This window comes from Tamandua tetradactyla, chromosome 1 (assembly GCF_023851605.1).
Source record: "Tamandua tetradactyla isolate mTamTet1 chromosome 1, mTamTet1.pri, whole genome shotgun sequence".
Lineage (NCBI taxonomy): Eukaryota > Metazoa > Chordata > Mammalia > Pilosa > Myrmecophagidae > Tamandua > Tamandua tetradactyla.
The window spans coordinates 19,934,740-19,948,441 of record NC_135327.1 but is presented as its reverse complement, the minus strand read 5'-3'; the positions used below and the strand labels follow the sequence as shown (position 1 = coordinate 19,948,441).

Sequence of the window (13,702 nt, the reverse complement as noted above, 5' to 3'; positions counted from 1 at the left end):
AGAATTCTTTTGGGAAACGCTATGGCTGGTGAGTTTGTGTACTTTAGCAATAAAATAGCCCCCCCCCCAAAGTATTAATCAGTGAAAGTCCCAGGTATTTGAAAGGCATCACTCTATGCCGCGAGCCCTGGACTCTGAGTCATCTGTTTGGAGAGCTGACACTGAGCAGGCAACATCAGACACTGTCTCCTCCTCCAAACTATCAACTCACTGCCCAGAATTCTCCCATTATAACTTCATCCCTCGGATTTATGTAGACCTGTCCAAACCCCTATTATATTGCAAATGACTCTGGAAAAGGGTACAGCAAAAGCCCTTTCCACCTAAGACCTCAGTTATTATTTAATACCCCAGTGATTAAAGCAGCATCTCTGTTATCAACTAACACCATGGTTACCAATTAATACTTTGAATTTTGTATCTTAATTTTCATTAACACCTTAAATAACCACCACAATCTTAATTATTGACGAATGTCTACCTTGTCTGGGATTAGTAGGAATGGGCTGGGAATTTAGGTTGAGGCTGGGAGGGCTCCCGATAGAGGAAGGACTACGGTGCAGTTGGAGCAGTGCATTGAGAAAATTAGGAATCCCTGCCTTTTCATCTCACCTCATTCTTTCTATTCTCCAGGCCCAAAATCACCAACTTTGATATTGTCCAGGTATCGTGCAAATCTCATCCTTCAACCAATCTCCAGCTGAACTTTAAGATCGAAATGACTATCCGTTTCCCAGGGTGAGTAACTTGCCTACAGCAAGAGAAGCAGGGTTGAAGAGATTTCCAAGAGATAGCAGACAGTTTTCAAACAACTGGCAAAATGATCTTTGGCTACTCTTAGCGCTGGCCAGTAACTGTTAAAAATATCTGCTTAAACACATCAGCTTCTTAGAGACCACTGTTAATGGTAGGACATAGGGGAGTGTAAATCTTTTCTTTTCCTGCCATTTTTGTATGCTTTGTTGTAAGAAACTTGAAAAAACACTTGAAGTATCAAAGAAAATAATCCCTAATCACACAACCTAGAGATGGTGGCTGTTAACATTTCAGTATGCTTCTTTGCAGATGTTTTTCAACACTATTTTGAATGGCAACGAATAGGCCTTCATATAGATATATTATGATATACTTTAAACATTCCCCTCTTATTAGATACTTGGATTGTTCCCAATTTTCACTATCACAAATAATTCTGTGATTAGCATCTTGAGCAATACATCTTTGCTCAGATTATTATTTACTTAGAAATTCTCAGATGTGCAATGTGTAGCTTTTGATAAATACTGTCAAATGGTCCTCCAAAAACTGATAATGATGATGATGGTAAACATAACTAATGCTACTAAATATATAATATGTTGTGGCCACTATGTTCAAGGCATTTGTGAATTATCTCATATAATGCTAACCATCGCCTTAGAAGGAAGGTGCTGTTATTATGCCAGTTTTACAGGACTAGGAACAAAAACTCAGAGAAGTCAAATTAAATTGCCCTTGTGCGTGTAACATCTCAGGAAAGAGTCATAGAAGACCTGGTGATGTGTCCTGTGTCAAGTAGGGGCGCAGGATGGGGAACAGTGGCAGGAGGCAGGCTTTTCACCAGATGTTTTTTCTGTCTTTTGAATCTTGAACCACGGAAATGTATCACAAGGTCAAAACTTGAATTAAACTAAAATATTCGATTTAACTTAATTTGTCTATCTATATTCCAAAAGAAAACACGTCTTTAACAGCAGGCATCTTCTTTTCAAAAATGTGCACGGGCCAGTACTTTTTTCCAACTGTAAAGGAAGCCTTTGGAGCATCCCCAGAAATTTGCCCTGGGAGGCAGGGTTGCCTGACCTGGAACCCTGGATGCCCCCCAGCCTGCGGCTTCCCAGCCCATTTTTGCCTGGTCTTGGCACTGAAAGGTGCCCAGACTACAGCTCATGCAGCCCTCCCACTGTGTGCCCAGGATCCTCAGGTTTCTTAGCAGCTCCCCAGTGGATATGGACATCATGGTCCCCTTCACTCTGCTGCGGACCAAGCCTGGCTATGCCTCACTTGTCCCGAGGAGCTGCGAGCCGGTCTTCAATGGGATCCACTCGCGATCCGGGTAGGAACAGTGCAGGGTGCTTTGGGGGGCGGGGGTGGGGAGGGTACCCAGCATGGTGGCAAAACCCTGCCACCAAAGCATCTCTCTTTCCCTTTCAGAGGCCCCTGCTCTAGCCTAGGTTTCTCCCCCAGGGAATTTAGGTTTCTAAACAAGAGGCCATAGCTTCTCCTTGCAAGCACACCTCGTCCTGGAAGCCTTCCCTGATAGCATCCCCGCTTATAGGGATTGTCACATGCTCCCTTTTCAGTGCTCACGTAGAAAGATTCTGGGTGGGATTTCTGGCATATCTCTTCTCACACTGTGGTAGAATTGTCAGTATATGCCCGTGTGAGTTCCCTGAGAGCAAAAGCTGCCTTTTATACATTATTCATTTATTCAACAAATATGAGCCGGGCAGGTACTGTGTTTTCCTGGAAATTTGCTGGAAAACAAAACAGAGAAAGATGTATCGATGGATGGGTGGGTGGGTGGATGGATGGACGGATGGATGGGTGGATGGATGGATGGAAGCATGGATGGGAGTATGACTGGAGGAATGGATTGGAAGGTGAATTGGGAGTCATTTTTCCACGATTGAGAAGGACATTATAAGTCACAGATAGGTGATGGAGCACTATGGTTCACTGTCATTATAGGTTCTAAAAGACAGGCAGACTAGCCTGAAAATCCTCCCTCGTGGTCACAGGCTCTCATTCAATCCTAGCACTCAGCCTCTAGATTCAATGCCTTAGAATGGGGGTTACAAACTGAAATGCTTATTGGGGGTAGGATGGTAGCATAAGTTAGTAAGTGGAAGAAACACAAGATTCAAATTCACTTTCCATTGGACAGCACAGGCCTTTCATGAAAAGGACAGCCCCTCCTTGGCTCCAGTTGACTGCGGCCATGTGGGAAGGTGGGCCCAGTATTGTCATTTTTCTGAATTTTACAGGGAGACTGAAAATTAAGACTTTTATGCCAATTCCTCTGATTTTTAAATTCTGGGAAGTTCAGTGTGCATTTTTAAAACACTGTTCTTGCCAAAAATAAAAAGACACCTGTGTACCTCATTTGGCCTGCAAAGTTCTATTTTGCAACCTCCATTTTAGAACATGGTTTCTAAGAAGAAATGACCTCTGCACGCCTTAACATCAAGTCACAGGGAAAGATGTCCCCTATTCAGAAAGTGGCAGATGCCCTGCTGGTGACGGTTTGACAGTCTCCCAGCCCATCTCTCGTTCTCATTCAATTAACTTTCACAACAACCTTATTTCAAATTTTATAGATGAAAAGCACAGAGAGGTTATAGACATTGGACAAGGCCACGCAGCCAGGGAGTAGTGGAGCTGGGATTCAGGCAGTCTGTGCTTTTAACTATTTTAAATATTAAGTTAACGTATGCCAAGTGCCTAGTATAGTCCCTGGGGCAGAGGAAACATTTTGTAAGCATTAGCTAGAATTTCAAACTCTGCTCCAAATGTCCCTCTCCCCTTTCCCAGCATGTTCTCCGTGGCTGTGAAAACTATGCTGAAATTTACGCTGGAGAATTCCCTCCCTGATATGGTAAGTCTGACAAAGTGGGCCTGGGCAGGCCCTGGAGATTCCCTGGGGAAGTTTTTGCCGCTGAAATTATTAAGGAATAGCTAAGATGGGGAGAGGTGAAAAGCAGCCAAGCTCCAGAGTTGTTTCTTTTTTTGGGGGGGGTGGGGTGGGGTTCTGTAATTCTTTATTAAAAATACTGCTGAGCACAGAAAGACTGAAAACAGGATTACAAAGGAATAATGCATACTGGAATCATGACATTAGAACTTAACATACTGGTGCTTTTTAGGGAAGTTGCTGACATCCAAATCACAGAACCTAGGTCAAAAGCAAAGTTACAAAGTTAGTTTCAAAAAACATTTACAGTGAAGTAAATACACTAACAGAATTTGAAACAGGTACAAAAATTGAAATGACCAATGTTACATGATTTCAAGGGTTGTCCCTTCTGTGCTTTTCATCTGTCCTAAGATGAAAAGGGAAGTTTATATCCTTACTTTGACTGTTCTCAGGTATTAAAATCTTCCTATAAATTAAACAGACTCAACTTTCAGACAACCTCTTGAACAGAATTACACTACGGAAAAGAGGGTCCCCCCCCCCCAAAAAAAAACCCTAAGGAGAATTGAGGGTTCTTTGAAAACCCTTCCCAATGAAAACTAAGTGAAAAATAAATGCAATACAAAGCTAAAAATATGCATTACCTGATATCAACTGTTTTCTGGCTGACAAGATCCACCCACAGTGTTTTATCCCTGTGCTCTCCAGCCTCCCAGAGCTTTGCTGCCCTGTCTCGTGTCAGGTCCCTGCTGATGGGGAAAGGGGAAGGAAAGGGACACTATGGGCCAAGCTGTTTTAACCTGTAGAAGGAGCCTTGTGTCATGTTTATGAATAAAGCGGATAGAATCACTCATTAATTTTAGACATGGGAAATGAATTTTGCACAGAGAAAGATGCATAAATAATTTCCCTACTTACCAAAAGAATTCAGCTTCTGTAGGCAGATGAGGTCAAGCCTAATGGGCTCAGTCAGGTCCCCGCTAGCAAGTTGCAGGCCATGACCACGATTGGCTTCTCCTGGCAAACACGGGTTTACAATTTAAAGCAATCACAATCCCCTATCACAGCCTGTCCGATAAATGAGTGTCTTCATCACACACACGCATGGTTCAACAGTATAGAATAACGTTAAGAAAAATATAGAATAATGTTAAGAAACACTTGCGAGAAAGCGTGCGTTGCACTGCGGACGGGGGTTTGGTTCCCCCGGGGCAGAGCCTGAGGTCAGGATTGGAATGCGGGTGGTCTGTGTAGGAGGGGATCCCAGTGTGCTCTGGGAGCAACTGCAGCTGGCTTTTGCTGGGGAACTCGGAGACAGAGTGTGGACATGCCTTAGAGCTGTCCCGCCCAATGGCGAGGAAGCCGAGGTGTTTATGCCCCAGCTTCCACCAGTCTCTGGCTGAGAGCCGCTCCTGGGAGCACTGATTCCCTGTTACGTCTGGCCTGTGAACAGGCAGGCAAAGCAGACTTTGGAGGGTGCGACAGGGAAACGCCGATGGGGCCGGAGTCTGGAACTCATCCACTGCGGGTGAAGGGTGGGGACAGGGCGTCAGTAGCACGTGCCTCACCTTCTCAAAAATCCAGACAGAAATCCAGCTTCATGAAGACAAGATGGAGAAGTAGAGATTGAACTTAAAACATTTACCCTACCTGGTTGGTGCTATTTACTCTTCTTCGTTTATTCTAATATGTAAACCTCCAACTTACTCCTGTATCTTTTTTTTTTTCTTACTCCCTTATCTTTTAACAGAAGCTGATAATTAGGTTCTGACAGTACATTCTCCAAAGCACTTCGCCGAAAGTCTATTTCTTTAAAGTTTTTCATTAAAAGGTCACACTGTCCAATGATTCGTACTTCTATTCTTTAATATATCCAAGATTGGATTGATACATTGGAGGCTTATAGTAATATCACATACTATAATAATTAACATAATTGAGGTTTGTAATGATTTTGCTCCCCACATGGCAACTCTGTGAGATAAACACTATTATTCCCTCCACTTTACAGATGAGGAAAATGATGCCCAGAGAGCTGAAACGACTCACCCAGGGGCATGTCACACAGTTCATTGTTGAGCTGAGTTGAGACTGAATTAAAACGCTGATTCTCCACAGCTGACAATTTTGCCTCCCAGGGGACTTTAGCCAATGACTGCAGACATTGTTTGTTGACACAACAGAGAAGGAGTGCTATTGTCACCTAATGAGCAGAGGCCAGGGAACTGCTGGGCACCTGACAAAGCACAGGACAGTCCCCACAACAAAAAGTTATCTGGTCCAAAATGTGAAACTTGCCAAAGTTGAGAAACTCTAGATAGAAGTGATAAATCAATGACGCTGAGAGTGATGTGGTGATGGTGATGATGATATTATTATTATTATAACATAGAAAGTGGCCAAGCTGAGACCGGACTTGGTTGATCGAGTGCCCTGATGGGGACATGGAGGTCCTAGGAGGGATGGGATATGCCCAGGGCCACGCAACCAGTCAGAGGCAGGGCTGGGCTGGAAAAGTGGCCCAGGTCTCCTCTCACAAAGGCCTCTGCTCATCTGTATTTCAGCTGTGCCCCATAGTCCGATTCTGGTTCTACATCATCAATCAACAGCTGAACATAATGGAAAGTAAGTCAAGCCGTGGATCTGACCCCTGCCCTCCTGCCTAAACTATTACAGTACCTACACCCCATTCTTGTTTTCTCCCCTCCATGGCTGCCAGGGAGATTTTTCTAGATCACACCTCTGATCAAAACCTTCCATAGTTGCCATTACCAGGAGGATCAAGTCCAACCCCTTTAGGCTGGAAGTCAAGGACTTTCCTCCACCTGCCCCAGCCTCATCCCCCTCTGTTCCCCTTATGCTGGTTCAGCTGGCTGACCTCAGCCGTCCCCCTACTCTCTAGGCACTTCTGAGATGATATGGCTTTGCAAAAGCTGGATCTTCTGTGAGAACTCTCATGCCCTCCTTCTCTGCCTGGAAAATTCCCACAGCCTTTCAAGGTGTGGCTGTGATGATTTCTCAAAGCCTTTCCAGATCTCTCCAGGCAGAATGATTCCCTCCTCTGGGGTTCCACAGTGTTGTGCATTCCAACCCACCACTCTGTTTCTTGGCTGTCTCTTCCACTGGACCAGGAGCTTCTTGATGGCAAGGACTCCGTTATATTCTTATGTTTGTCTCAGAGTTTCTGGTTGCACACGGAGTAGGCATTCCATAGACTTTGTTGGAAGGAATGTTAGATGGAAGGAAGGAACATGGATGGATGGGACAAAGGACAGAAGTATGAAAAAATGGTAAAAGAGAAAAATGGAAAGAACAGGAAGATAAATGGGTGAATAACTATAAGGGTGGATTCAGAATGTGGAGGAAGGATGGATGGGTGAAAAAAGGAGGATTTGTGTGGATGGGAAGAAGGAGAGAGCTGTGGTGGATGATATAAGGGAAGATGGAAAGATGAAAGGATGGATGAATAGGTGAATGGACATAAGGATGAAAAGAAAAGAGGAAGGGTGATTGGATAAAAGGATGGATGGGTGAAAAGGTACATTTATGGGTGGATGGCTGAGAAGAAGAATGGAAGGAAGAGTCTATTACTGGATGTGTGAGAAGATGGATTATGGACAGATGGGTGGATGGATTGAAGAATGGGTGAAGGAAGAAAAGAAGGACATTATGTAGATGGATGGAGATGAAAGGAAAGTGTAAAGGAAGGAAGGAAGGAGGAAAAATTAGGTAGGTGGGTGGGCAGATGGATGGAAAGATGAGTAGAAGGGTGATAGAAAGGCAGACACAATGGAGATATGGATGGATGAATGAAAAGGAGAGACCTTTTCCTTCCTGTCAAGTTGAGAATGCTCCACTCTCTTGTGCTAGAAGGAGGTAGGAATTTAGGGCTACACTATTTTCCAGCAGCTTGTGAATAAGCTCCCTCTTGTGGATAAATCCATGTTTATCAAGGAGAGATGAATGAGTTTATGGGTCTTTGTTTCAGTCAATTTGATCTCACATGTCTTCTCTTGTTCCCTCCCATCGTTGCCTCTTCCCCTCTTTTTTCACCAGATACATATTCGCCCAGGCTACTTACAAACCTCCACTCTGCTTTCTCCCGAATGCACCAATCACCTGAGCAATGTTACCATCTGGACTTTCAGGTGAGAGCAGCCGGTCTTCCTGAGGAATCTGCTGAGATATGCCATTATCTTCGTATCTGAGACTAGCTCACTGGCGCCCCATCCTGCCACTCACTTGAGTGTCCTTGGCCGGGCAAATGTTTCCACAGCTGCCTGGTCAAGAGAGGCAGCATGAGCTGTGCTGGAGCCAGGGAGGCTGTGCTGTTGTTTGTGCAGCCATGGGCAAGACCCCTCCAGCTCTGAGTCTCCCAGTCTCCGAGTTCTCAGAAATCAAATGAGAATGCCCTTAGAAAGTGATCATGTTTCACCACTTCACAAGTCACTCATTTCCCAGACGGTTTAACATTTCTGAGATTGGAATGTGTCTTAGTCAACCATGTGTGACAGTTTTGTCATTTTTAAAATTTTGAGTCGCATCTGAAATAATGTATATCTTGATCTGTGGTGCCCTAGAGTTGATGAAGGACAGTATAATAAAGATTAGATAGGAAAAATGTCTGGTTATTTGTCAGCACAGAGTAGGAACTCAGAAACGAGTGGTTTATTCATCTTCGCATTTGACTGAAAAATGTAAAGTAAACAATCAAGGTAGTTTCTTGACATCGCAGGACCAGGGACCCCAGAATGCTGGAGGAGTGAGCCATGGTAGTCTCATCTGCACCCTTCCCCTCCCGGCTTCTTCCAGGCATTAGCATGGTTCTGCCGGTACCCCCTAAGCCATGGGAAGTCCTGAATTGTGGGAAATCTGTTTCGTTCCACAAGGTGGGACCTTCCATCTCACGGCCAGCATCCTCTACCCTTCCCAGCACCCAGCTGTCTGACGTCAGAGCCCGGAGCCCAGATTTTAGGAATGGTTCTGCCACCAGCTCGCTATATGACCTTGGGCAAAGCTGTTTACCCCTCTGAGACTCCTTACCTAGTCTACAATACCTATGCTGCAGGGTTGTTATGAGGATTGGATGAAAGGTAAAAGCCTGGTATGCAGTAGGTGCTCAATTAATGTGAGTTTTCTGGTTTTCCTAGGATAAATACTTCCCGTCCTCTTTCATTAACTGGCTGGTTGACGGTAAGTTTTTCCTTCTTACACCCATCCTTATTATCCCGAATCCCACCTCCCTCTTCAGTGTCAAGCAGTCCTTTTTTTTTGAGGGTGATGAAAGAAGGTGTAAAATCTTGGGGCCACAGAATCCAGGCCTTGGTCAATAGCCCTAAAGCTGAGTTCCTGGGTAGCCAACTCCATAGAGACCTGTGTTACTGTGGGGTTCCCGAGACAGCTAGTATAACAATGGGGTTCCAGGGCTATCCATAGACCCATGTGAAATAAAAATCCTTGGAATAGTCCAGTCCTTCATGATTAATGTTAGAGAGGTATTCCTGGGTTGTCTAACTCTAGAGGGAGCAGGGTTACTATGTTTCTGGGGTATTCTTTTCTGTACTACTCTGTGCCTCAGTGAGATTCCCGAGATAGCCCACCCTGTAGCGATGCCTGTTGGAGTGAGGTTTTCAGGCTGCCCTATTCCACAGTGTACTAGTTTACTAAAACTGCCAGAATGCAATATGCCAAAAATGGAATGGCTTTTTAAGATGGAGTTTATCATGCTATAAGTTTACAGTTCTAAGGCCATTAAAATGTCCAAACGAGGGGATCCAGATAAAAATACCTTGACTCAAGAAAGACCAATGGGTCCAGAGCACCTCTGTCAGCTGGGAAGGCACAGGGCAGCGTCTGCCAGCTTTCTCTCCGGGGGATGTTTTCCTTCTGCATCTCCAAAGGTCTCTGCCTGTGTGGGCTCTGAATCTTTTTCCAAAATGCTTTCCTCTTAAGGGGATCCAGTAAGCAACCCCACCTTGAATGGATGGAGACACATCTCCACGCAAACCACCTAATCAGAAGTTCCCACCCACAATTAGGGGGGTCACATCTCCAGGGAAACAACTTAATCAAAAAAGATCCTATTCACCATATTGAAGGAGGATTAAAGCACACGGCTTTTCTGGGGCACACAACTGCTTCAGACTAGCACAATGGTGATTCCTGTTATACAGGAATTGCGGGCAAAGCCCATTCCATAGAAATCAGTATTAGAGCAGAGTTCTGGAGATAGCCCACTCCATAGTTATCAGTGCTGGGGTGGGCCTCCTCAACCTACTCCATCGCAGAAGAGTTTATCATGAGATTCCCGTGATTGCACACTCCACAGAGAAGCGAGTACCGCAGTGACAGTATTAGCGTTGGGTTTCGGTGCCAGCTCATTCCCTTGTTGTTACAGTGAGGTTGTTCGTGGTGTCATGGCTAAGTTTCCAGACCATCCCACTTTATAATGAAGGGCACTGTGGTGGAATTCCCAGGATATTCCACCGATCTGTTGTGACAAACTTTCCAGTAGAGTCAACTGATAATCTGAGCCGTATAGGAGTGTTTTAATCACTGTGCTTCCATTCCATTTCCCAAATCCCCTGTGCCCAGACATATGACTCCCCCAGTGTGTGTGTGTGTGTGTGTGTGTGTGTGTGTGTGTGTGTATGCGTATGTGAGTGTGTGTGGTGGGGAGGGAGCAGAGTGACAAAGGAGAAGACTGTCCTGGGCCCACCCTCTGGGCTGTCATCACAGCACACCCTGTGCCACCTCTACCAGCTTCTGGGTTCCTCACTGAGTTTGGGCCCCAGACAGGAGGTAGGGGAGGAGATGGGATCCCCCTGCTGGGGTCTGGGGAGCGTCTGACTCATCTATGAGCACTCTTGATGTTTTCCTGGGAGTTTTCCATGACTGGAGGGAAATCCAGGGAAGGTGAGCAGAAAGAGCCCCTGAATGGGCTTTCCGGTACCTGGAATCAACTCCCAGTTCAATCACCCACACTCTGGGTGGCCCTGTGCTGATCCAACCACTCTCTGGGCCTCTCTTCCCCCATCAGAAAAATATGCACAGTCTCTACAGGCCCTGCCTTCAATAATGGGTGTTTGGGTAAAGGTGGGACAATACCAGAGGCCAGAGGGACCTCCAGCAAAACCAAGGCCACTGCAGGCCTTTTGCATCACGGCGCATTCTGATGTCTCTCTTTGCTATCAGTTGCAGAGACTCGATCCCACAGTTACTAGAATCGGTGTTGGACCCTGCCTGGACTATGGTAAGGATGGTCAGACTCTGGAGAGGCACTCTGGAGCTCTCTGTCACCTTGATTTACCCACTATCTTTTCCCAACTTAACTGAGAAGAGTGCCTCCGCTAAGAGCTTGGGTTTAGATATGCTCGAAGCTGATAAGACAGTAAATCTCCAAAGGTAGGCATTTCAGCATGGGGCTGGCTAAAGCAGAAAAATCTTTAACCAAAAAAATGGGGCTCTAATTGGGGGTTGGGGGGCTGGGGGTGGGTAGTGGCAGGCAGTAACTTCACCCCCCCCAACCCCCCCCCCCCCACACACACACACACAGTTTCAGGCAGTCAAGTAGGATTTGATACTCCAGGGATCCATCTCAAGTTCCGAGATGGGCCATCAACCAGCAATGCAGGCCTGGTTCTTTACCTTTTGGAACCCAAAAGAAAATAAGGAAGTTGCTGAAGCCCCTCTGGCCCCACACCCTCAATCACCATTCCTTCTTACACTGCCTTCCTTTCCTGTATAAGAAATTTGCTCCAAATCCACTTTTTAAAAGGTAATGTACATTTAGAACTCCAGACCTTTAGAATCCTAGCTGCAGAGGCCTGGGAACCCCGAGACCTTCACAGCGGGCGGGAATGACAAGAGTACAGGGTCTGCTGGTTCTACACAATACAAGCCCTGCACCCCTTCTCTGTGTGAAACCCTGGCGTTATGGCTGTGTGTTTCAAGGGCCAGAGCTGGTAGGGGTGGCCCTGTCCCAGGTCTTTGGTATGATAGTGAAGAGCCCAGGCTTAGGGATCAGATAGACATGAATTCAAACCCTGACTCTTCTAGAGTCCTCCAGTGACTCGCAGTTTCCATGGGCAAAGTGGTCTCTCCTTTCTGAACCTAAGTTTCCTGATCTGTAAAATGAATGAGAATAGCACGTCACGAGAAATTTTCCATGGAGGTAGACCAAGGCACAGGGAGGTGCATGAGAAAACATATGCACAGGAAAATGCATGAAGAAAGCCTTCGTTCAGCGCCCAGGACAGGGTAGCAAACGGCTCCCCCCGGGAATTGTCTAAAGCCTCTCAGGCAAAGGTGTGCCGAGGGACCTTGAGAAGAGGCTGTGAGAACCCACAATCGAGCCTTCCTCATCAGCCCTGCGTCCTGAGGACAAGCCCTGCAGTCACAGGGCTGGAAACTGCAGAAGCTTCAGCTTCCCCCTGCCCCCTTTTTCCCTGCCCAGCTGAAGGAGGCCATGGCAAAAGGAGATCCAAGAATGGCCCGGCTGAGTAGAGCTTCCCAGCAAGGCAGCAGAAGGCGCAGTTCCCAGGCTCTGCCACAAGGTGGAGCCATGGCTCTGCTAAGTCGTGTTTCTTACCCTCAGCCCTGGGGTCTTTTGAATTAAAGTAGGTTTTACCAGGCTGGGCCTTGTGCCCAGCGCTCGGCTTCTGTGTACTAGCATTAGGTCCATTTTAGAGACGAGGAAGCAGGCTCAGCAGGCTGATGGGATTCCAGGTGTGGGCTGGGGGTCAGAATTCTTGGGCTCAAATCCTAGTTCCAATGGCCTTCGGGTGCTTGACTTCTCTGTGCCTCGGTCTCCCTATTTGAAAAATGGGGTTGCTAATGGGGCTAATAATACAACTCTAGTTAATATACCTTAGCACTTTATTCATCGTCAGTCTATGCCCGGCCTTGTGCTGCTCACATTACATGGACCACTTCATTCATTCACCCTCTAAGAATCCCTGTTTGTCAGCCCAGATTCAAACCTGGGACTTCCAGCCGAGGGCAGGAGCTGGGGAGGCAGCGGTTGTCCAGGGCCTCAGGGGGCTCCCTGGGTTCTCGTCCCAGCTATAATCGCTCTGCCCTGCCCTTGCTGAATCTCCCATGCCACTCTGGCCTCAGTTTCTCTACTGGCCCCACAGGGATGGGAATGCATGAAGTGGGACCTTTACCACTCCCTCGTCCTATGACTCTGCCTTGGGGGAAGAGACAATGGGACAGCCAAGAGGAGGCCCCAGAGGTGTCCCCACAAGCCCCACACCAGCAACCCCAGGACTCAGTCTCCTATAGGCTTCCCACTTGGCTTGTAGCCTGAAGACCAGGGACTGTTCTGGATGATGGCACATGACACTTTCCTAAATGTCATTTGCCAGGACCATCGTCGTGAACAACCTGAGGCACCCAGCAGGCCCCCGAGGGAGTGTCACGTAGAGCCTGACGGGCGGCAAAGCAGAGGGAAGTCAGCCAGTTTGGTTTGCTCCCTGAGGTCTCAGCGGGGCCCACCTCGGGTCCTCGGTCTGGCGACCAATGCCAGGAAGGGTGGTGAGCCCACTAGCCGCCAAAGGCTCCACATGAGACACTTCCGGAAGACATCGGAAACCACATTCATTCTCTCTGTCGATAGAGTCAGGGCACATCCGATGTGAATCTGATTTATGCAAATCCAGAATAGTGCTCTATCAGTGAACAAAATATTAATGAATGTTTACATTGTTGAGCAGAAAGCTGAATAAAACAAATTCCACCCCTCGATGTGCTCAGTCGTCAAGAATGCACACGTACATATGCTCGAGTCTCTTGGTCACGGCCCCTCCCTAGACCCATCCTTTTCCAGCTCCCTTAGAGGAGTGCTCCCTTGAGGAGTGCTCCCTTACAGCAGTGCTCCCTTACAACAGTAGTCTCAGACTTGAATGTGCACTCGCCCCACCCCACCCCCCACCCCCTGGGGCTCTTGCTAAAGTGCAGTTTCTGGCACAGGTGGCCGGGGGAGCTTTGGCAATTCCAACAAGCTCCCCGCGAGGTGGGTGCTGG

General features: G+C 46.9%; 1 protein-coding gene across 2 annotated transcripts; it reads left to right on the top strand.

Annotated features, from left to right (window-relative positions):
• The first annotated feature begins 5,923 nt into the window (after positions 1 to 5,923).
• On the top strand, positions 5,924 to 13,305 carry LOC143683675 (uncharacterized). 2 transcript variants are annotated; one of them, XR_013175602.1, is made up of 6 exons: positions 5,924 to 6,036; positions 6,241 to 6,301; positions 7,733 to 7,824; positions 8,827 to 8,869; positions 10,871 to 10,928; positions 13,045 to 13,305. XR_013175602.1 is itself a non-coding variant. In XM_077159936.1 (5 exons), the coding sequence occupies exons 1-4, from the start codon at positions 6,121 to 6,123 to the stop codon at positions 10,897 to 10,899; spliced, it is 345 nt and encodes a 114-aa protein (XP_077016051.1). In that variant the 5' UTR covers positions 5,924 to 6,120; the 3' UTR covers positions 10,900 to 10,928; positions 13,045 to 13,305. The 2 variants fall into 2 exon arrangements, 1 of the variants encoding a protein (XP_077016051.1); XM_077159936.1 differs by having other exon boundaries at positions 5,924 to 6,301.
• The last annotated feature ends 397 nt before the right edge of the window (positions 13,306 to 13,702 follow it).